At 38.8% G+C, this 21673-nt stretch overlaps 1 protein-coding gene across 4 annotated transcripts in view; it reads left to right on the top strand.

Moving 5' to 3' along the window:
- The first annotated feature begins 3669 nt into the window (after window positions 1-3669).
- Window positions 3670-21673, top strand: part of CWC22 (CWC22 spliceosome associated protein homolog) — a 36965-nt gene continuing 18961 nt past the window's right edge. The window contains exons 1-14 of one of the 4 annotated variants that reach the window (XM_074910978.1): window positions 3670-3785; window positions 4388-4499; window positions 7424-7491; window positions 8337-8453; window positions 8554-8811; window positions 9300-9428; window positions 11641-11809; window positions 12176-12229; window positions 13152-13287; window positions 13373-13579; window positions 13698-13760; window positions 14113-14214; window positions 15430-15511; window positions 16734-16794. In XM_074910978.1, coding sequence (XP_074767079.1) covers window positions 4473-4499; window positions 7424-7491; window positions 8337-8453; window positions 8554-8811; window positions 9300-9428; window positions 11641-11809; window positions 12176-12229; window positions 13152-13287; window positions 13373-13579; window positions 13698-13760; window positions 14113-14214; window positions 15430-15511; window positions 16734-16794 — 1473 coding nt within the window. In that variant the 5' untranslated portion in view covers window positions 3670-3785; window positions 4388-4472. The other 3 variants (XM_074910980.1, XM_074910979.1, XM_074910977.1) reach the window with 3 other exon arrangements.

Raw genomic sequence — 21673 nt, 5'->3', positions numbered from 1 at the left:
GGTCAGTTAAAAAAAGGTACCTATTCCAGCAATTGCATATAAGTGTGAGCTGCTGTGAACATGAAAAAAATTCTGGGATTCCTGACAGTAAATAATTCTTAAAAAGTAGCAAGAAGATACCGAGAAGTATGCTTTTCAAAAACGTGTGACCTTAAAATTTGTAGCCTAAGCAATAAATATTGCAGGATAAGTCACTAGAAGATTTCCAATAACTCTGTATTGAAGGGATTTTCCTCAAAAATAACAACTGTATCAGACTTCTACTTTACATTCTTATGGAACATTGTGTCATAAATTTCAAATTTATCTTTTTTTAAAGGAAACATCTTCATTTTGCTTTTAGTTCAGCATTTTGATTTCACTGTTTATTCCATACTTTGTGGTGTATTGAATTAGCTGTTTTTCTGCACTGTTTCAATAAAATTTTCCTATTGTTTCAAGAAATAATGCATCTCTACGTTTTCCCCCATGCATGCTGCTTCCCCATACTGTTGTCTGGCATGTAAGACTGATCAGCATCTCAACACAAAAAGGCGATTAAGCCCTTATGACCCTTTTAGTCACTCTGCACCTGAAGTGAGTGATTCAGCTCTCTGGTCCCTTCTTGCTTTACAAAACACATAGGGAGGACTTGAGGTTTGCAGTTTCTAGGACCACAGTCACTAAAACTTATTCAGATTGGCTCACTGACCTAGACGACCAAGGCGATGCATCAGGGCTGCAAAACATGGGGCAGAGAAAGGCAACACGACCCTAGGCACAACCAGGAGTCCCCCAGCTTCTGGGCTCCAGATTTGGCCATGCTGGGCTGCCCTGGGGGCTTGAGACAGGGCAAGGACTGTACAGTACAGAAGAAGACACCTCCTTCTTGACAGCTACCTAGTTGTAAGAAAGACACTTTCCCACTGCCACGACTGAAGTGCACAATCAGGGGTGCAGTTCTTACAAGAAAGGAAGGGGGAACAGGGATAAAGCAGGGAGAATGCCATGCTTTCATTCCCTCGTTCTTGCAGGGGTGATGTAGCTAATACCTGCCGCTCCCAGGAAACAATCTTGTGGATTGGTCTATGAATATGATAGCTGATCAAATTTCAGCTGTGGAAGGAACGCAGGGAACACATTAGCAGATAACACTGGATTTTTGTCTGTGAGTCAGCATAAGGCCAACATACACTACTGCTCATCAGAATTACCCTGCTGTTGTTTTGCCAATTATTAGGCCTAGCATAAAGGACACAGCCAGCATAAAGATGAACCAATAACCAGATTGTATTTGGTACAAAAGGGTCAGTACATGGGTGAGCGCTGGGGGCACAAACAAGTCAGTCAGATTATACATGATTGACATCAATCCCAATGACACCACCACCAACGACACCACACGACCAACAACGGGTGGGATAAATGGTGAAATGCAGTTTCCCATAGAAGGGACGGGAGACAACCGAGTCAACAAACCAAACACATCAGACCAAGGAAGCCACACACTGAATCTCTACACAGCCCGCGTTTACAACAGCCAGACCTGACTGGAGCCCAGTCCCAGGGAGGCGGGAGGTCCTTCCCCAACAGGGAACTCTGCACAGGGCATCCACCCCACACACAGACACTGCCCCTCCTGCAAGGGGTCCCAGCTTTTATCCCTCAGTGGGACACCTGACCTTTGGTCACTCAGTGCGGGACACCCGGGGCTCCTTTACCCAATGGCTCTGTCTGCCGGGCCGGCACCACCCTGGAGGGAAGCCTGAAGGCAAACTCACCCCCCTTTGGGAAGGGCTGTGGGAATCACCCATATGTCAACCTTAATTTGGGGCTTGGCCCCTGAAACCCCAGCATTTCAGATGTTGATGCATCTCTCCCTTCTGTTTGAAAGGGGAAATTGTGAGCAGCATTTTTCCAGCACTGTTCCCACCTTGTTGCCACTTTCTCCCCTCAACAAATACCATGTCCCACTACATATGCACATGCAGGGACTGGCAGGCAGGTGCTGGCAGGCACAGCACAGCAGTGCTGCTGCACGGCTCTGCCATAGATATCCTTGCAGGAACCATCTGGCTCTTGGCTGAATTAATGCCTTTCTGACCCTGATCTGCTGTGTCCTCTAAGAGTGTATTTTCGTTATCACACAAGAGCTGAAAATGAACCGTGAGCATTTTAAGAACTTATATAGCATTTTCCTCCCCCCCCCCCCCCTTATACGCATTTAATTACTTTCCACAATCCAAATTAGTGCCTGTAATAAGCCACAGGTCCTCTGTGAGTGTGAAGCAGTGGTGCTCAGAGGCCAAAACAACCTCCACTAATAAAAAGGTATCCTAACAGTATTGTAACACTCAACTTGGTATAACGTATTATGTAGGTCCTGGATCTATTTCAAGTACTGTTTAACCAACAGCTCGTGTGCAAGTGCCAAAAGTGCATGCTACAGGTGTTATTCAAGGGGCAGGTGTCCAGAATTCACCCAGTAAATTCACTAAATTTTAGAGATGCTGGAAGACTCTGGACATGCTGGAAGACTTGGGACAGCTTCTCATCCTTAAGGGAAGCACGTTGACTGCTTGTTTGCTGTTACCTGTATTTCTGCCATGAACCTGGCACGTTTGGTAAGTGATGGGGTTGTTTTTTCTGAGATGCCTGTGTCACTGAAGAACCAGGATAAAAACTTATCGCCACCAACTTGATGCAGATAAGCAGACACTTCTTTATTGACGGCCAGGTGCGCGGGTGAGTGCTCTCACCAGCAACGCACACCAAGCACAAGAATCATACAGTTTATGTATTATTCAATCACACATATTCATTAGGTATTCATACATAAACACAAGAATTCCTGGAAATTATCATCCTTCCTTTTTCCAATTCTGCGCACTAAAGCTTAGAAACCTCTAGAAATGAGTCTGGGGTGTAATTTGGGTTGGTGACCCATGAGTTGGTGATCGTGATCTCCCCGTGCCGGAATTACCTCTTACCTAGTTTCACTGTTCCGTGGCAGAGATCTGTAAACTGTGACAGTTCATTCTCCCCAGTTCTCATTAATCTCAAGTTGTGGTACATCTGAGACATTATCCAATGCATTCTAGGTAATAAATTACTTATGTGTCTAGACATCTCCAACAACTTCAAACAGAATTATTTTCAATTCTAAATCTAATTCCTTAAGCAGTATCTAGGTGTACCTAGTAAATGATTACTGAGCAATACTTCGGCCTTGGTACAGGGCTATACAGAGGAGTTTATAGTAGCATTGGTTGCTGGTTAGATGTGCAAAATGCAAGATAAATGTAAACATAGAACCCTACTGAAATATCTCTTATAATTCTGTATTCATACTAGAATCAAACAAAATTAATTCTAATTCGTGGCAAATCAGTGACACCTGCACCCAAGAAGTCAGCACTAGACGTGCACACTACACCTGCTATAGAGCTACTCAGGAGCCATGCTATCGGCTGTTTTGTTCGGTGGTTTGGATGGGTTTTTTTTTCCCCGACAACAACAGCTACAAGCACTTTTGCTGCAGACAACAGACTGACGGCCAATAATACAGGCGGCGCCGGCGCATGCGGCCGCCGCACGGCCGCGCCGCCCCCGGGCGAGGCCGCGGCTGTCCCGCCAAGATGGCGGCGGGGCGCGGCGCGGCCGGACTGCGCTCCCCAGCGCGCGGCCGCACCCTCGCGCTCCCCCGGCACCGCCCCCAGAGCCGCGTGCGCGCGCCGAGCGCCGCTGCTGGGCGGGGCCTCGGCGCCTCGCGGCCGTGGTGCGCAGTGTTCCGCCGGAAGCGGGCGGTGAGCGGCGCCGGGCGGTGGGTGCGCAGCCGGGGGGCCGCGGGCCGTTCGCGGGTGGTGGCGCTGCCGCGGGCAGGGCGGCGGGGCACCCCTCCGCGCTTCTCCCCTCGCCCCCGGCGGTGGGGGGAGCCCGCAAGCGCCGCCCGCTCGCCCCCGGGGTCCGCCCCCGGGTCGGGTGGCCGTGACGCGCCCTCCTAGGCCGCCGCTTAGCAGCGGGCGGGGGGACGCGGGCTGGGCGGTAACGCAGCCCCACGGAGGGGCTCGGTGGCCGGCCGCGGTCGGGGCTGGGCCCGGGCCCGTGGGCAGGGCCTCGGCGGCAGGGCCTCGCCATCCCCTGCCGCGGCCTGGCCGCCGGGTCTCGCGGGTGGCTGTGCCGAGCGGCCGCGGCGGGGGAGCCGGTGAACTCCCGGCTGCTGTTTTACAGCCTTTATCTCCTACCACAGGTACTGTGTAACCTGGAGAGATCTGACTAGTTTGGGGCGGGGGGGTGTCTGTTTTGTTGTGAGGAGCGATGCAAGCATAGCTTTAAAGAACAAACTAAAAGCGCAGGTTCCTGCACTGTGTGCAGCAGAAAGTTTTTGATTGTCTTCTCTGTGTTACAGATTAAATGTCTTTCATATGCTGAACTCTGCCTTGGACTGTTTCGTTGCTGCATATTGAGAACTTGGTAAAACGTAGGAAGTCAAGATGAAGAGCAGGGTGACGCAAGTAAACGTAAGTGTTCTGAAACCTAAATCGTAGGGTTTGATTGATAATTCCCTTACTACTGGCAGTTAAGTTTATAGTTGATGTTACATTAAATAAAACTTCCTGAATTTAAAGCAAACAATACCCACAGTTGCCAGCAGCTGTTTACAGGATAAACACCCCTGTGAAGTCAGTGGATTGCAGCAGTTTCTAGTACCTGCTGTCCTAGCAGTGAAAGTTCTGAACATTATTGGCATGTAATGATAAAGTAGTTGGTGAAAAGTGGCTGAATGATGGCTCAACAGAGAACCAGGTAGAGGAACGGAGAAAAGAGGCTTTAAAACCTAACAGTGATGTTAAAATGAAAAGACCAAAAGACAGGAAGTAGCCGTTAATGTGGCAACGATTTCTTACCGTGAAAGTTAAAGCTTTCCCGTTTAAAATCTGTGTGGTATGACTATGAATGGATGGGGGAGTGATTTTTAGGAATGCAAGAAGAAAAAAATTGCTTTAAAATTACTTTGCTAAGATGATGGTTTAGAAATGTGACGTTTGTAGAGTACACTGAACTTGGGACAGGTTAGTGGAGCAGTACTATTCCGGTACACTGAACTCTCTGGTGTTTTTCTGCCTATGTTTCTAGAGCTCGACCCCTCATGGGCTTCACTCTATTGGTTCCAACTTTTCCGACTGAAGTGGTTTCTAATAGGGGTGCTTGAGCGATAGTTTGATATCTTCTTGTATCTTCCTAGTCTGGTTATGGTAGTGCTCCCTCATGTGTCAGAATAAGCCAGTTAGCAAAAGCACACTGTTTAGTCACTTTCAGATAATCATTTTGATCAAAATGGACAAGGAAGAAGGCTTTAACTTGTGGCAGATAGCCTGGTCACAAAGAGCTGAGGGTAACAAGTTCTCCAGCAAACATGGCTGTTTCTGCAAGGAGACATGATAACTGCCAAATACGGAGACACCATAACGTTCTTTTATCTCTGTGAACACTTGTCTTTTTGGGTCTGCTTGGGCAAAGGCAGATGATGTAGAACTCATGAGAATGGATCATTCTGAAAAGATTAATTTCATCCCATCTGCTAAATATTATTTAAATACAGTAACTGTTCTGTGTTTTTCAGAGATTTTTATTATCGCTTTCTTGGAAGCTGAGGTTACAGTCTTGCATTATATTATTTTGGGAAAAAAACAACATAAGAACTCTTTTTAACCTTGAATTATTTCAGTGATCTGACATATGCAGTAGTCCCACAAACAAGTATTGAAAGGAGAATAAAACTTTTGTGAAAATATGTGAATGTCTTGTACTAGCTTTGCCATCAAACACAATGTTACTCTGGAATGAAGTTGTCAGATGAACATTACTTTTGTAGGGATGCATACTCTGAGGAAATGATGCAGTGCCTTTGTTTTGTACTGTTGTCTTGATTCCAGCAAGATAATTGCGAGAATAACTTTAACACAGTGTTAGAAATGTACCCTAGGGAAGGTGATATTCTAGAATATGTTACAGTGGCCTCAAAAATATAAATACATATTTACACATACCCCAATTCGAGTGATAGCAAGTCAGCCTCATTGGTCCGTTGATAGGAAGATGCTCATAAACTTTGTGTTGCTATTCTTTATTTAGGAAGCCTTATTTGATGTTAGGTTTATTTACACAACTCATTGTAAACACCACACTTGCAATTTAGTAAAGAGAGTTTTCCTCCTAATTTTTGGAGATAGTTGGGTGTAATTGTCCATCACAGTCTGCTTATGAAGGAGGTGTCATTGTATTCTACTAACCAACAGTTATAACTGGTTCTTTTGTGGGGCAAAAACTAGTGTGCTAGCATGCTAATGGATAGAATGCCACTTCAACAAACGGAGTATTTCTGCAAAAAGTTTGGTCAAGGTGCGTAATCAAGTCCTTGTGTTGAGTTTCTGCGTCAAGGTAAAGTGTTACCTATTTCACAGTGGATAATAACGTGAGATTGTGGTTCTGAAAAATCATAGTATTTTAAGGGAAGAGTAGAGCCTTACAAAAAAACCTAGAGGTTATAAAAGCTGCTTTTAGCTGTACCAGACTAGTTTTGAAGCATCTTGATGAAGTGAATTTCTTCCTATGTGTGTTGTAGGTGCTCTCATACTCTGATTTTTGTGTATGATTCCGTACTTTTATATGTTATGGTTCAGCTTACAGAATTTGCTGCAACTATTTAAATGTGTTATTACTTAAACAATCCTGCAAACTTACACTTCAAAAAATCTAGAATTTACTTCCAGGATCTGTCAAGTGGAACAGTGTAACTTAGATGTTTATATAATGTATGAAGCTGGGGATGACTCATGAGAAAATGGTTAGTAAAAAGGAGGAAGGTAGGGAAAAATTATACAATAAAGGGGATTTTTAGGAGAGAGGAAAGGCACTCTTCAAAGAAGAAGTGGTAGACTTCTGTTAATTGTATTGCATGTGATATTACAAAGTGTAAAATGGTGCATGGAAGAAGGAAGCAGAAAGGGTAGACCAAAGGTCCATGTACTGTAGCGTCCAGCAGTAACAGACAGCAGTTGCCTTGAAAAGTTTGGGAACGGTGCAACCACAGAAGTACTTGCTCACATACTCTTCCAGTCTCTGCCTATTTGCAGCTTCCTGAGACAGAAACATTTTTTTGGTAACGCATGTGAGTTTTTTCTTCACCGTTCAGTCTCTTGAACCCACGTAATCCTTTGGCATCTGCAGCATCCTGTAGCAGGGAGTCCAGCTGCTTAACTGTTGTTGTTTAGAACCAGCTCTCCTTGTCATAACTGACTGCCATTAGCTTTATTTGATGGCCCTTCTTGTAAAGGAATAGGGAACTGAAGACATGATACACTCTGATCTCAGAATATGTGTGCTCACAGTAATTAATATATATTGTTGGGGCTTGATTTTTTTTCTTTCTGTTTTATTAAAGCATGATTCCAGTTACGAGAGGAAGGAAAACTACAGTTCACACCAAAAAAGTTTGTCTCCAGAGGACAGGTAGACTGATTTTTATACCCTACAATTCTATATATATACCAAACATAGTGAGTTGAGTTAAAAAAAAAAACAACAAAAAACCAAAGACCAATCAGGTTCTGTTTGTTTTTATATATTGCCGTAACTGAGCAGTAAAAAATAAGTGTAAGTTTAATAAAATACTTGCATGTCAATAAAGCAGTAAATAAGTAGATTTGCTATTAAAATGAATTCTTAAAAAAATCCTTAGCATTCAGTTAAATTACTGAATTTGATGGGACTTGAAAATGAAAATTAGATGCCAGCTTTATGCTTGGACTCGCATACTGCTGATACCACAGTTGTCTCCTTAGAGCAAGAATACTGATGCCAGCAGGAGGTAGAGAAATATCATTTGAAGTGCAGTCTATCGAGGCATGAGATGAACTGCTACCAGTTTACTTTCAATGTCACATTCTAATTGAAATGAAACCTCTTGTACTAAAGACAGTATCATTTTTTTCTAATAATGTCTATTCTGCTTCATGCTACACAGGCAAAAGCAGATGAAACAAATTGCTGCATGTGTTTCAAGGAATGCATGGTGCTGAATTTACCTTTGGTATTGGATGTTCTTACCATTCAGCATTTAAGTTTAAGTTCTAGGAGGAGCTTCCTCTTACAGTGCTGGTTTGATTTTTGATTTTATTTTTTTTTTATGACAACAAATTACTATAAAAGGAGCAGCCACTATTTGAATGATGTGTATATTGAAACTCAGGTTGCAGAAGTGGAACAGTTTTTTATCGTAGCATCGTATTGCAAGCAGATGTTAATAGCATTGCTTTTCTAATTACTAAGAATTTTGTGTCTTGGGTTGTGAATAGGGGTATTGAGCATGACAGGTCTCCATCTCCCAGAAGGAGAAGATACTCTGATGACAGCAGATACGATCAGGAATATTCAAGAAGGGAATACTATGATGACAGAACTTCAGAAGGAAGGTATTAAGCCCTTTCTTAATCAGTAATAAAATACTCATTTTAAAGAATAAAATGGTGAAGACTTTTCATGAACCCTTGGGTGTTTGGTGATTTGTTTTAGAAGAATGGAAAGAGGAAGAGACAGACACCATGAGAAATGGGAGGAGAGAGAATCTGATCGAAGGAGGCAGAGAAGATATTCATCACCTGATCGTAGGAGTCCGGAGAGGTCAACAGTGCAGAGCTCACTTGCTCATGATGAGACCACTTCAAAGAAGAAGAAAGAAGAAGTGGATCCAATCCTTACTCGCACAGGTGGTGCGTATATTCCACCTGCCAAGCTCAGGATGATGCAAGAGCAAATCACTGATAAAAATAGGTGAGTTGAAAGTAACATATTAGAATTTTTACTGAAAAGCAAAACAGTAAAGGATTTCAGTGAGCGTGGTGAAATTGAGATACCTCTTGAGGGCTGTGATCATTCTTTTGAAGGTATATTTTTATCAGAAGAAGCATAAAAGAATCAGATTATAACTGCACCTGCTTCTGCTGTAAAGTGTAAATGGGAAAGTGGGATGCAGAACATAACCCAGGATGATTTTTTTTTTTTTTTTACTGTCTTAGAAAACTGAACATACTGGGTTATACCTATCTGCGGAGAATTATATTTTGGTTTATCATGTTCGTTCAGTGATTTCCAAACAGTTAAATGTATAATTGTGAATTAGTCTTCACATCTATGCAGTGAATATTTTCTTTCCTATTTTACTGATTACAACTTAAATTCACGTTTTCATATATATAAAAAAAATCACTCAGTGCTACCTCAAATTTACGCATCATTAATTTGTGATGTCTTTGTAATAGCTTGGCGTATCAGAGGATGAGCTGGGAAGCCTTGAAGAAGTCAATCAATGGTCTTGTCAATAAAGTGAATGTTTCTAATATAGAAAATATCATTCATGAGCTTCTTCAGGAAAATATTGTTCGGGGAAGGTGAGCTAGTATTTCAAAACAATTCTTTTGCTTTTCTTCTAGTATGTATACTGTTCATGTGTACGTCACTGTGCTATATGTGGTGTATGGATGCTAGTCAGTTTTTACAATTAACCTTAGGCTACTTTGTCCTATGCAAAGTAGTCCCCTACTTGGGGAAGGGGCTGGATGGAAAGAGATTGTATGCTTGGGGGACTAAGAGTGCAACAGATGGTATATGTTTCCTTTTCTTAAAGGTTTTGCCTACACATTTTACTTGAATGACTTGCAATTTACAGGTGTGTCTATTTCCTTTTGTATTCCTGGATTTTTTTCTGTGGGACATATAATATCTGTAGCCAGTATTTAGCAAGACAAGTTTTACTACAGTTATCTGGTTGGATTGTTTATTGTTGCAGTGTAGAGAAAAGATTATTATGCTATTTGAGCTCAGTACTAAGTCATGGTGACTGTGCAGGTACTGTGTGATGCCTTTCCTTGCTTTAACTTCGATGTCAATAGAGGTTAGATATGCTAGTGTAAAGGAGTATGGGCTTCTTAGATTGGCTGCCTTTTAAAACAAACAAACAAACCCAAACCACCACCAACAAAGAAACCACCTGAACAAAATATCCAGAAATAGCTCTGTTACATTTCATACAGATAGCAATACTTTCTCCGTCACAACTTAATCACTATTATTTGAGGAGGTTATAGCTAAGGAATGCGTTACTTACTTGAATGTCAGATGAGAAGATCAGAATCCTGCAAATAGTAAAAAATAACAGAAGAGAATTAACTAAAATGTAGAGAGGGAGCAAGTAGTTCCTGAATGTGATTCCTGTTAAAAGTAATAATGAAGTCTCAAGCAGTCTGTTGTAGAACTGCTTTTTCCTTCCCTGCGTTTCACGTCCCCAAAACTTAATTTTCATACAAGCAGTAATATTTTAGTTTAAAAATGAGCTTATTGAATGTTTTTAGAATACACTTGTCTGGAAGTTCTTGTGTGGCCTATAAGCTTATAAATTTCCCTTTTTACAGTTAATTTTGACTTTCAGATTTGCACAGAGGTGCATATACAAGTAATGACATGAAGTTTTACTTAGCTGTAAAGTCCTTTTCTGAGTTTTGTAAGTGGAGAGTAAATAGGAGCTGAACCAGACCGGTTTCAGTTTGTAAGTGAGAGTAAGTAATAGTTTCAAAATTAGATCCTCTGTTTCTGTGCACTAGTGTGAAATGAATTCTATTCCATTTGTCAACTCCAAAGCAAGAGAGAATAAGGTCCTTAGGTAGTTTGTATTTAGTACCATTAGGAGGGTTTTTTTGGAAGATTTCAGTAGACCAGAGATAGTGTGCACTCTGAAGATTCACATTTGGAGGGCTTTTTTTTCCCCCTCACCCATTTATGATGGAGTAATACAGCAAAAGTCAAATTCTATGTGCTAAATCATTAGAAGAAGCAAAACAGAGGGAGAAAAAAGTCGGATTCTTTTCAGACTTTAGTCTTGATATGAATGTATGAGAGATCATTAGTATAATAGAACTGTTTCATGAGCCGTGTGTTTACATTCGTTTAGGCTCTAAGCAGTAGTCTTTTGCAATCAGTTGTCAGTTCCAAAATATATAATTATTATGTTGAAAATACGCAGTTCCATTTGAGAACAGCATTACTTTGTCCATTCTGATTTTACTCAACATTCAATTTTATTACTCCTAGGTAGATCTTTATTGTTAGGGACCTCTTCAGGGAAACATATTTTTTATTTCTTACAAGTTTGTTTTGCTTATTTAAGTTATCATTATACTGGAACACAATTCTGTGTTTTTGGTAAATAGTTGCAAAGCAGATCTGTCACAAACAGGATTTTGTTTTTTCAACAGGGGGAAAGAAAAAAAATTCAAAGCCAAGAATAGCCTGTGTTGGGGTTAAAGAAGGGATATTGCAGGGTACAGGATGAAGACTTTTTACATGTTTAGCTTTTTCAAATGTAGTTATAATAGGAACAGTATTTAATGAAAGATAGGCATCAGTTTAAGAAGTTCTTGCCTCAGACACATTTGAGCAATACGTTTTGCAAAACTATTTGTGGCATGATAAACAGTGGTTTGAAAATGACCGCCTGGTATCTTCTAACTGTTTCAGCTGTACAATCCTATTTTATGTGATACGTAATAAATAAAAACATTAAATGCTTTATTACCAGAAAAAACTTAAACTTACGTATTTTTACAGGGGATTGCTGTCTAGATCCATTTTGCAAGCTCAGAGCGCCTCTCCAATTTTCACCCACGTTTATGCAGCTCTTGTGGCAATTATCAATTCAAAGTTTCCAAATATTGGTGAATTGATTCTCAAGAGGTTGATACTTAATTTTCGGAAAGGATATCGCAGAAACGATAAGGTATGCAAAATGTGAAGAGGCAACATGCTGAAATTTGTAGTTCGGCTCTGTTAACCTTGTATCAAGTGTGTTCAAATTACATACTTCAAAGAAACACAGCTAAGACCTGTGGGAAGGGACCCATCATTAGTACATAGTATAGTAGTATTAGAGTATCACTAAAGCTTGACAACCTAGTCTGAGTTGGTAGTGTGATAGAGGGGTTTTTTAATGTGTACAGTCCTAGTTGTGAACATCTATCAGTATCCCAAAATAGCTTCATGACTTAATTTCATTGAGATGCAAAAATCTGTAGTGTGTCTGAGTTAAATTTTTTTTTCTTCCATATACGATGTGTTAAAATTTTGTGCTTTATTTCTTTTGCAGCAACTCTGTCTAACATCTTCAAAATTTGTCGCACATTTGATGAATCAGAATGTGGTATGTTACTTCATGTTTCTACTCAATCCAAATTCTATATGGCTATTTCTTTAGTTTCAAGACAGCAGTAGCCTAAGTGAAGATGCTCTCCCTGTTCTAAAGGTTACTGAAAATCTAAGTTCAGGTTTCCTTTTAATGCCCTCTTTAAGTTGTTAGGACCTTTTTAAGAAAAGACGCTGGTAACTGCCTGTGCAATAATCACTTACTATTCCACTTGAGCTTCCCCAGATTTTGTAAATGTGATTGGACTAGTATTCAGATAAATATTGAGGCAAGGCAAGTGTCATCTGAGGCTCTGCCCCACAGATCTTAAACAGATACAGCACTGTCATCTGTCTTAAACATTTATGTAGGCAGAACTAGTGTCAGTTGCATCTAAATCAAATTTGTATCCAGCTCTATGTCACTTTTTTGTGTTAGAAATCAGGATACTCCAACTAAAGTAATGGTAAGAAGCAGTGTTTCGGGAATGCATTGGGAATGTACAGCATTTTGGTAAAGAGGAAACTAATCTGAGGTATGCCATTTGCTTTTATATCCCTGATCCTGGAAGACCAAATTTAATTATAGACACAATGCACTTACAACTAGTTTCTGTAATGTAAGTGCTGTTTTATTTGCTTCTTGGAAATGCATTCTATTTTTTTTCTTAATGGCAAAATGCTTTTCATTGCTTGCTTTTTCACTTCAATAGCATAGTCACATTCACTACCAAGTTGGTGTAAATACAAGTGGTACAGTTTTATTTGAAATTTTGACTTCCTCTTAATTAGCTTTGTCCTACTGTTGTTACCTTGTGTGTGTGATTGAACAAGTGTGTTGTGACATTCTCAAAGGCTGGATTGCTCCTCCATCAAGTAAATCACTGTAATAAGAGTGTAGCATTGTACATTCTAATTCTTTACTGATATTCTTTCCATAGGCTCATGAGGTTTTATGTCTGGAAATGCTCACTTTGCTTCTTGAAAGGCCTACTGATGACAGTATTGAAGTAGCAATTGGATTTATTAAAGAGAGTGGCCTGAAATTAACAGAAGTTTCTCCTAGAGCTATTAATGGTAAGTATCATTAGCCATAATGTCTTTTTGGCGTGCGTATTAATAAATCCTTTTTATATTTAAATTACTGTCTTTTTTTCCAAAGCAATCTTTGACCGTCTTCGACATATTCTGCATGAATCTAAAATAGATATGCGTGTTCAGTATATGATAGAAGTCATGTTTGCTGTAAGGAAGGATGGCTTCAAGGATCATCCAATCATTCCAGAAGGATTAGACCTTGTGGAAGAGGAGGATCAGTTTACTCATATGTTGCCATTAGAAGATGACTACAACCCAGAGGATGTTCTTAGTAAGTTAGAAATGGAAGATAACTCTATCATGACATTCCCTGTGAAAACAACTTAGATTAAATATTCATGGTTTTCTTAATTTTGTATTTTAAATAAAGATTCTCTTTTATTCTAAAGATGTTTTCAAGATGGATCCAAACTTCATGGAAAATGAAGAGAAATACAAAATGCTGAAGAAAGGTAGGGGGATGTGTGTATACACATTTTATAATATTTTTATATTTACACATTTATAGGGCCTTTACTTATCCAGCTATTGTTACCAACCTTTGTTATTTAACGGTGGGTGATGTTTATGTCCCAGATAACTGTCTTTTAAGTTCATCGTAGGCCTTTCCAATGTATTCCTGCTATTTTCTTTGGTACAGTTTCTTCCAGCTACATTTTCCTTCAGTTATGATTTACCTATTTTTTTGGCTTTTTCACATTCTCCATTGAGACACCCTTTCACTCTTAGGTGTCAGATCAAGTTTTTTTTGTAATGAAGCTATTGTGATCTATAGCTCTTTAATGTGAGATACTGCTCTTCCAGAAATTCTTGATGAAGGTGACAGTGAATCTGAAGCAGATCAAGAGGCTGGAAGTAGTGAGGACGATGAAGATGATGACGATGATGAAGAGGAGGATGAAGGTGGTAAGTGTATGACTGGCACCTTACTAGTGATTGGTTGTAGATGACAGGAAAGAAAAGCTTAACTTGTGTGAAACTAAGACTATTCAAATGTTACGGGATGTTTTAACCTTAAGTTATTCTCACATCTAAGCATTTACTAGCAAATAGTATAAAAATAATGGCCTAAAAGGAAGCATTTGGCACAGGCAGAACATGAAAAGCAACTTTGCCTGATTGTTCTTGACCATATTAATTTCATGCGAGAAAAGTGCTGCAATCATAAGACAAAAAAATCATGAAAGTGAAAACAAGTAAAGACAACCTTTCTGGACACTTTCTAGTGCTCTGTCATATTCTTAAGTCACTTTCAAAATCAGAATGGGTTTTCTTACAACTGTATGTACATCCTCTGTGTCTCTTAGTTCAGTTTTGGCCCCCTTTCTCAATCTTTAGTGGAAGCAGTCCGCATTTGCACATTTTGACAGAATGCATTTGATTCCCAGGAAAAAAACCTGATGGATAAGTGTAACTGAAATGTTTGTCCAGACTGTGTGAGTAATTGAAAAGCCAGTCGGGTCCTGTTCTTGTAGAATACCAGGAATGGATTTCCTCACCAGTTTGCTGGAGTATTTCACAGAAGAGCAGAGCTTCCAGGCTGATGAGGAGTGTGGGAATTTGCATAACACTTCATCATTTATGCTATTACAAAACTTTAAAAGCATGAAGGAATAGCGAGCACCTTATGAATGAAGGTGGTGTTCCCATAATGGTTTTGGTTTGGAATGGGTTTTTCCACACATGCTCCAGGGCAAAACAGAACTTTGCAGATTGCTGTTATATAGATCCTAAACATAACAGAAACAAAGAATGTCCTGTTAAAATCAGGAAGGCTACGTAAAGTGTCGTATAGATAAATTATGCAGAAAATATGTTGCTACAACATAGACAAGAAATGTTAAACCCAGAGGTTGCAGTGGCTAAGTTACATGAAAGGTCTTTAAAAAGACAGTTATTTTCTTAAAACTTAAATTACAGATGACACAAATACTGGGTTTTTGATTATTTTATTTTTAGAGAAGAAAAAAATAAACCAAAAATACGTAAACCTGCTAAACGCTCCTAAGTACTTTTGGAGAAAGCGTTACATAGTGTGCTACAGACTTAGTAAATAGGGCTGTTCTAAGAGATTACATATATATGCCTCAGAGTTTTGCTCTTCGTGTTTTCCTTCCTCAGGTCAGAAAGTTACTGTTCATGACAAAACAGAAATTAACCTGGTGTCCTTCCGTCGTACAATTTATCTTGCTATTCAGTCAAGGTAAATATAATATACTTTGTACACTTATGAGAATATACTTTGTACACATGTGAGTGTAGTTCCTTTGAAATGAGTGAATTGGAATTCTCTTTCTTTCTAAATTCCTTTTTAATGTGCAGTAAAAGCAGAGAAGCATTCTTCATGGAGCCTGACCTGATTGTATTATAAGATAAATCTTAATTGTTTCGAAATGTTTGAGTAGTGCACTGGGACTTTTCTATGAGGATTGCCATAATAAAAATTTTCAGTGAACACAAGTCAGTGATCTTCAGATTACACAGCATTCTAAGAATTTCTGAAAAAAAATGTGACATGCTTAAAGTAGAGATACTGTAGAGTTTTTTCTAATTCTGAGAGTAAGGAGTTCTGCAGTGTGGTACTCTTTAGGTCTGTTCCCATCTGCACTGTTTGGAAAATAAGTATACAGATACCAGCCTTGAAGTATGCTGTATTTGTATTCGTCTTGAGAATGAAATTCCTTTGCAGTACCTGGTGCAAATAATCAAAATGTGTATAACTCATGTGCCTCCTGGTTGAAAGGAGAGTTTCATGTGTTGCATGCCACTCAATTTTATCATTAAAAGTAGGCATGGCCCACAGTATTCTGCAGGTCTGAACCTGCACAAGGAGTGAGAGAATGTAGTTGTGGTATTAATCATTCGACATATCAATTAAGACCATACTGAGGGGTACGAAAGGCTCCTCTGTTTCTCAGAGTTAGTGTTCAATACTTTTTTGCCATACTTGAATTTGTGCATCTTGGGTGGAGGGAGGTATTTACTGGTAGCTAAAGGCTTTCAACATGCAAGAACAGGAGTGCAAAAAGAAGGGAGTGGTATGTGCTGCGTTTGGAGCTTATGTACGGTGCTTGCATTTCGGTGTTTTTCAGGATGTGCAAAATGAGCTACATGTTTGTTTTGCTAAGTTTTGTAAGATGATGTAATAGTAATAATGACCCGAGTCATCTTGTTTTCAGATTGTCTGCAAATGTAATGACTTTGGATTAACTTTTAGATACAAACTCCTGAAATACAAAATGTTTATTAAAAAAACCCCACAACATCAAAAACACCAACAAAACAAACAGCTTTCTGAATGTGAACAAGATACTTTATTTCAAAACAGTTGCGGTTTTATCACCAACAATCAATATAATTCTGGAATGTTTTTAGCATAGCATGTATTTCGTAGATAATGAGAAGTATTTTTTCTCTTTTTGCAGCTTAGACTTTGAAGAATGTGCTCACAAATTGCTTAAGATGGACTTTCCTGAAAGTCAGACTGTAAGCTTTGCTTCTTACTCTTTTTTTGTTATTAATATTATTAAGAAATAGTCCTATGGTAGTATCTAGAATCCTTACTCTTGTCCCGGGACCTAGTCTATATAGCAAGCAGATGAATGAGTGATTCCATACAGCTGCTGTTCCTCAAAATAAGTCTTAAAACCTTTAGAGCAAATAAGCTGACACATATTTCATGAGAGATTTGTCTTAGGCAATTGCTTCTTTCTGTCAAGCAGTTCAAAAGCTTGCTCAGAGCCTGTTTGAAAAGCTTTGTTGGTTGGACTGTTGAAACATTTATGCTATGATAAAAGTACTGTTAACGTGGCAGTCATTCTTTCTCAGAGCTGTGTCTCTGAAAGAACTTGGAGTTGAAGATCATATTTGCAGGCAGCTGTGGACTTTATCAGTGTGGCTTGAAATTTAGCATAGTGCTAAAAGAATGTGTTGTTTTGCTGCTTTTCACAGTCCTCTTTGAACAGCAGTGTATTGAATTAAAGCAGTTGTAACTTGTAATCTTGGAGATGTCAGACAAAATCTGTTTTGTCTTCAGATGCTGTGTAAGATCGATACAGTTGGTATGTTTTCAGGTGAAGGAAACTGTCCTTCAGCTAGTACTTATACTATATCCTGGTAGAATGTAGATATCAATCTAATTATATAAACAGCTTTTAAATCAGTTGTAAGCTGTCATGAGGGTTGCTCTTGAGAGAGCTGTTAATTCTCTTGTGGTCTTAATTATCACTGTTCTGTGTAAAAGTAACCTTAAAAAGAGTAACTAGTAAGTGAAGATCTGGGCTACAGTTAAGTGTTCTTTGAAAACTCTGTTTAATCTAGTAATCAGAAATCGGTTGCCTGTTTTTTTCAGTTCTTGTACTATTTAAATAAGGAATTTACATGGAATAACCTGAGAATTCAGATGATTGTTGTGTATTTTCTCATCTAATTCTTTAATTCTGTGCATGAAATGCAATACCAAGCAGGCATAGGATTATAATTCTCAGCGAAGCATAACCTGAAGAATTCTAAAGAGGAAAAAAACCAGGACTGCTGGGAATCAATTAAATACAGTGCTAACTAATTTAGAGTACAGTATCTTTGTGACCAGCAGCACTATAATCTATGAAATGTTTCCACTGACTTTCATGTCTATATAAAGAACAAATGATCAGAGGAGACAAAATATGATATCCCACTATTTGTCTAGTCAAGTCTCTAGACAATATTACTTTGTTCCCTTGATATTTCATTCTAACAGATTCTTTCCTATCACTCTGTGCTCTGGAAAGTGTGTCAAATTCACTAAGCATCACAGTTTTTAATATAAAAATTTACAGAGTTCTTTGAAAACTACTATATTTAGATGAATAAGAGTTTATGTATTTGAATATCGCAGTTTGTGGTGCTTAAATTATTTATTTTGGTTAGCACACCACCCCATTAAAAAAGAGGAATCTGAGGTGATGTAGTTATGATTCAGTTGTAATTGTGAATGAAATGCTTTTAAAATAAATGCGTAAGTGTTATTTTTGGCATTTTGTGTGTCTGTGTGCAAGTGTATATCTGTCTAAAAAGACTGAATCATAGGTTGATACCAATTTTTTAATAATACAAAACCTACAGTTCAGTACTAGGAATTACTACAATTCAAAGTTCAAAACTGCTGTAAAACTGACTTCTAATCATGAGGCAGCTTCATTTTGCTGATTTTCCCCCCCCCCCTTAATCATCATCATTACTTTTCACCTCGTCTTAAAGATGTGAGACCTTTGACTTGCTCATTGGATAGACTTACAGCTCCTAAGGAGTGTTTATGGGGTAAAAAGAAAAAAACTCAAGGTTTCCTAATCAGTGTGAGAGCAGAAAGAGCAACCTGATACAGACAAAATTATTCAAGGATTTATGGGGCTCGAGTCTGTCTATGTGGATAAAAAACTGAATGTGTTCAGCAGGAAACTTCTACTTGAATTAACTGTCAATTTCTAAACAAGGAAAATGATCTTTTATTCTTTCAAGTTAATATCTTATTATCTTATCTTAATATCTGATTGCAGCCTTTATTGAATGGATTCCCACTGCTTTTATTATCAAAACAAACCACAGGATTATCTTTTTAGCCATAAAGCACTTCTGGGGCTTTTTTTTGGGTCTGTTTTACTGAGAGCTTCAGCAGACTGCATTGCAGGATGTTGTGTCTTTATAACTTCTTCGCACCTTGTGATTCAAAGCTTTAACCAATCTTGAGAAGTTCCTGAAATGTTTGCTGAACTCTTGGGTGAATCTTCAGTTTGTTTATGCTTGTAAGAAAATGGCAATTTAGATTGAGTGTAGGAGAGATGATGATATCATGGGTTGGCCGTTTCTTACGGTTAAGACCCTGTAAATAAGAGCTCATTCTCTGTGCTATGAATTGTGTTTATCACGAGAAGCAGGTACAAGGGTGTTTGAATGAAGTATTGTTTAATGCAGTTTCTATTCCATAAAAATCAGGCAAAACTTAAAATTCTCATTGTTAAAATTAAGTTTAATTTTACAGTATCTTCATGTTTTCCTTCTGGAAGGCTTTAGTTAATAAAACCAGGGTTTTTTTAGTTCTGTCTTTAAGACTTTTCCACAGGCTTTGAGTAGTGAAATGTCAATTAAACACAATCTCAAACCTGATAGGAATAGTCAAAACCTGAAGACAGACGTGAACAACAGTTTTGAGACTAATACAGTCTTAACAACTTTCTTACAGGTTAATTGTTCTGGAAATCTTTACAGAGATTTTCGGCATGATTTAGTAGGGCTGAGTTCAGGAATATATTTAGCAGTTTTTATCAGCGGTTAAATCATCAGATTATCATGTTATGTTAACTGCTGTGCAACATGAGTGTTTGTATGCTTAATACCAGCAATGGATCTGTCACACAGCTCTGACTCGCAGAAAGAGGATTAAGGTTCAAATGGATAATCTACAGAATAGAACAACATAATACTGCTTTTTGGCCTTGCAGTTTAGTACCAGGTGCTGAGGGGAATGTTGGCAGTCATTTTTTAAATTTACTAGCCTAAAATTATTGTGTTCTGACATAAACACATTTTTCATTTTGCCATGAACTGAAATCCTGTTTTTTCAGAAGTGAATGATGTTGTTAAACGGAAACATCTATCTTCCATTTCCCATCTGATTTGCGTGCAGTTAATTTTTAGTCTCCAGCTATATATTCTCCTTCCTCAAAATACTCATTTCCATCTCGTCCTTTCTTTTTTTTCCCCCCGCATCTTTTTTTAGGTGAAAAGTTTGTCTACTACAATGTCCTAAGTTTCTCTAGAAAACACCTTTCTTTCCACAGTTTTCTTTTCCAGGTTTACAAACTCAGGTTTTGTTTCCAGTTTTTCTTTTTCCTTGACTTTCATTTATTTTTGCTCCAGGATTCTGGAAGCATCAGCTTCTTGTACCTGGACCTTGTGTTTGACTGTACTCCTGATTGCGCTTGATCTGGTTCTTGTCCTTTTCAGTAGTTTTTTAGATGACTCCAGCATGTTCAATGTCATCTTCTGCGTCAGTGGGCCCTTCTAAAGAAGATTTAATTTTTAATGACTGAAATGCATAAATTTCTTCTGTATTTTATTAATCTTTGATAGATGTAGGCAATCTGCTTTCTTGTTTCTCTGTCTTTGTGGAATTTTTGTAACTCTTCAGGCTCCTTCTTTCTGTAACCTTTTTTGGCATGTCGTAGCTACCTTGAATGAGCAAAAGTATTCTCCTCTGTGTTTTTTTGCTGCCTGTTTAATATAAATGTCCAGAAGCCATTTCCAAACTTTATTGTCACAAATTTTCTTCCTGATCCTTTTTTACACTGTGTCTTCCATGTTACAGGTTTTCAGGATGCCTCTGTGCGTGATGTTTTGTAGATCCTCTCTTGTTCTACCACTTAAAAAGTCTTGTGACTTTTCTCAGTTCTATTATGAGAATTTTTCCTAAATCTGTTACTAAAAGCCTATTCAAATTAATTTCGTTTTTCCTGTTATTCTGTTTCGTATGACTTCAGCAGATGAAATGGTATCACTGTCTTCCTGCTTCTGATTTTTTAGATTTTTTTTTTTTTTTCCCCTGCTTTGTTTTTGAACTCTCTTCTGAATGCTTCTCCAGGTATGAAAGCCTTCTAAATTTTACTTCTTCAGTATCTCTTGTGCTGACATCCATCCCCTCTTGAGGAGCAGGTTCCAGGTGAACTCTTGCTAACCTAGCATACCTCTGCTTCTTTATTTCTGATCTGTGAATGTTGTTACTGTAACTGAGATATGAAGACACTTGTATGCATCTCGTGTGCTTTAGGACTCTGTTTCTCATACTCTTCCATGTGGATTCTTAAGCTTTAACAAAGGGGTTTATTGCTCTTTTTGTTGTTGTTGCTTATTTGACTCACTTCAGTATCCTAGTTCTATTCTGCATTAGGCTGTAGTAATTAAGTATGACAGATACTCAGAATATTGTTTTCATGTATTGGTTTCTGATTTCTTTTTTTTTAAGAAAAAAGAAATTTAAATAGTTGAAATTCTTTTTGCAGTAAATTTAATAGGAGGAGGCTTGCTTTTCTTGGTGTTATTTAGACCCAACTGAAGCCTGCAGACCAAAAGTTGAAAAGCTTTATTGTAGTCTGTACTACAGCGTGTGAGAAGCTGTTCTAAGCAAGCCTTACGGTTGCTGCTTTGGGCATATGTTCAGTCTTGGCAGAGCATGCTATTTCTCTTTTTAAAAAGTACTGTTATTATCTCTTGTGATGGTTTAACTCTGGCTAAATGCCAGGTATCCACCAAGTCGCTCTATCACTTTCCCCCCCCCCCCCCCCCCCCCCTTTCCCCTTGTTTTCTCAACAGGGTAAAGAGGGGAAAGAAA

This window comes from Athene noctua, chromosome 7 (assembly GCF_965140245.1).
Source record: "Athene noctua chromosome 7, bAthNoc1.hap1.1, whole genome shotgun sequence".
NCBI classification, from domain to species: Eukaryota; Metazoa; Chordata; class Aves; order Strigiformes; family Strigidae; genus Athene; species Athene noctua.
Note: the sequence above shows the minus strand (reverse complement) of the source record. Positions and strands in the feature narration are given on the sequence as shown.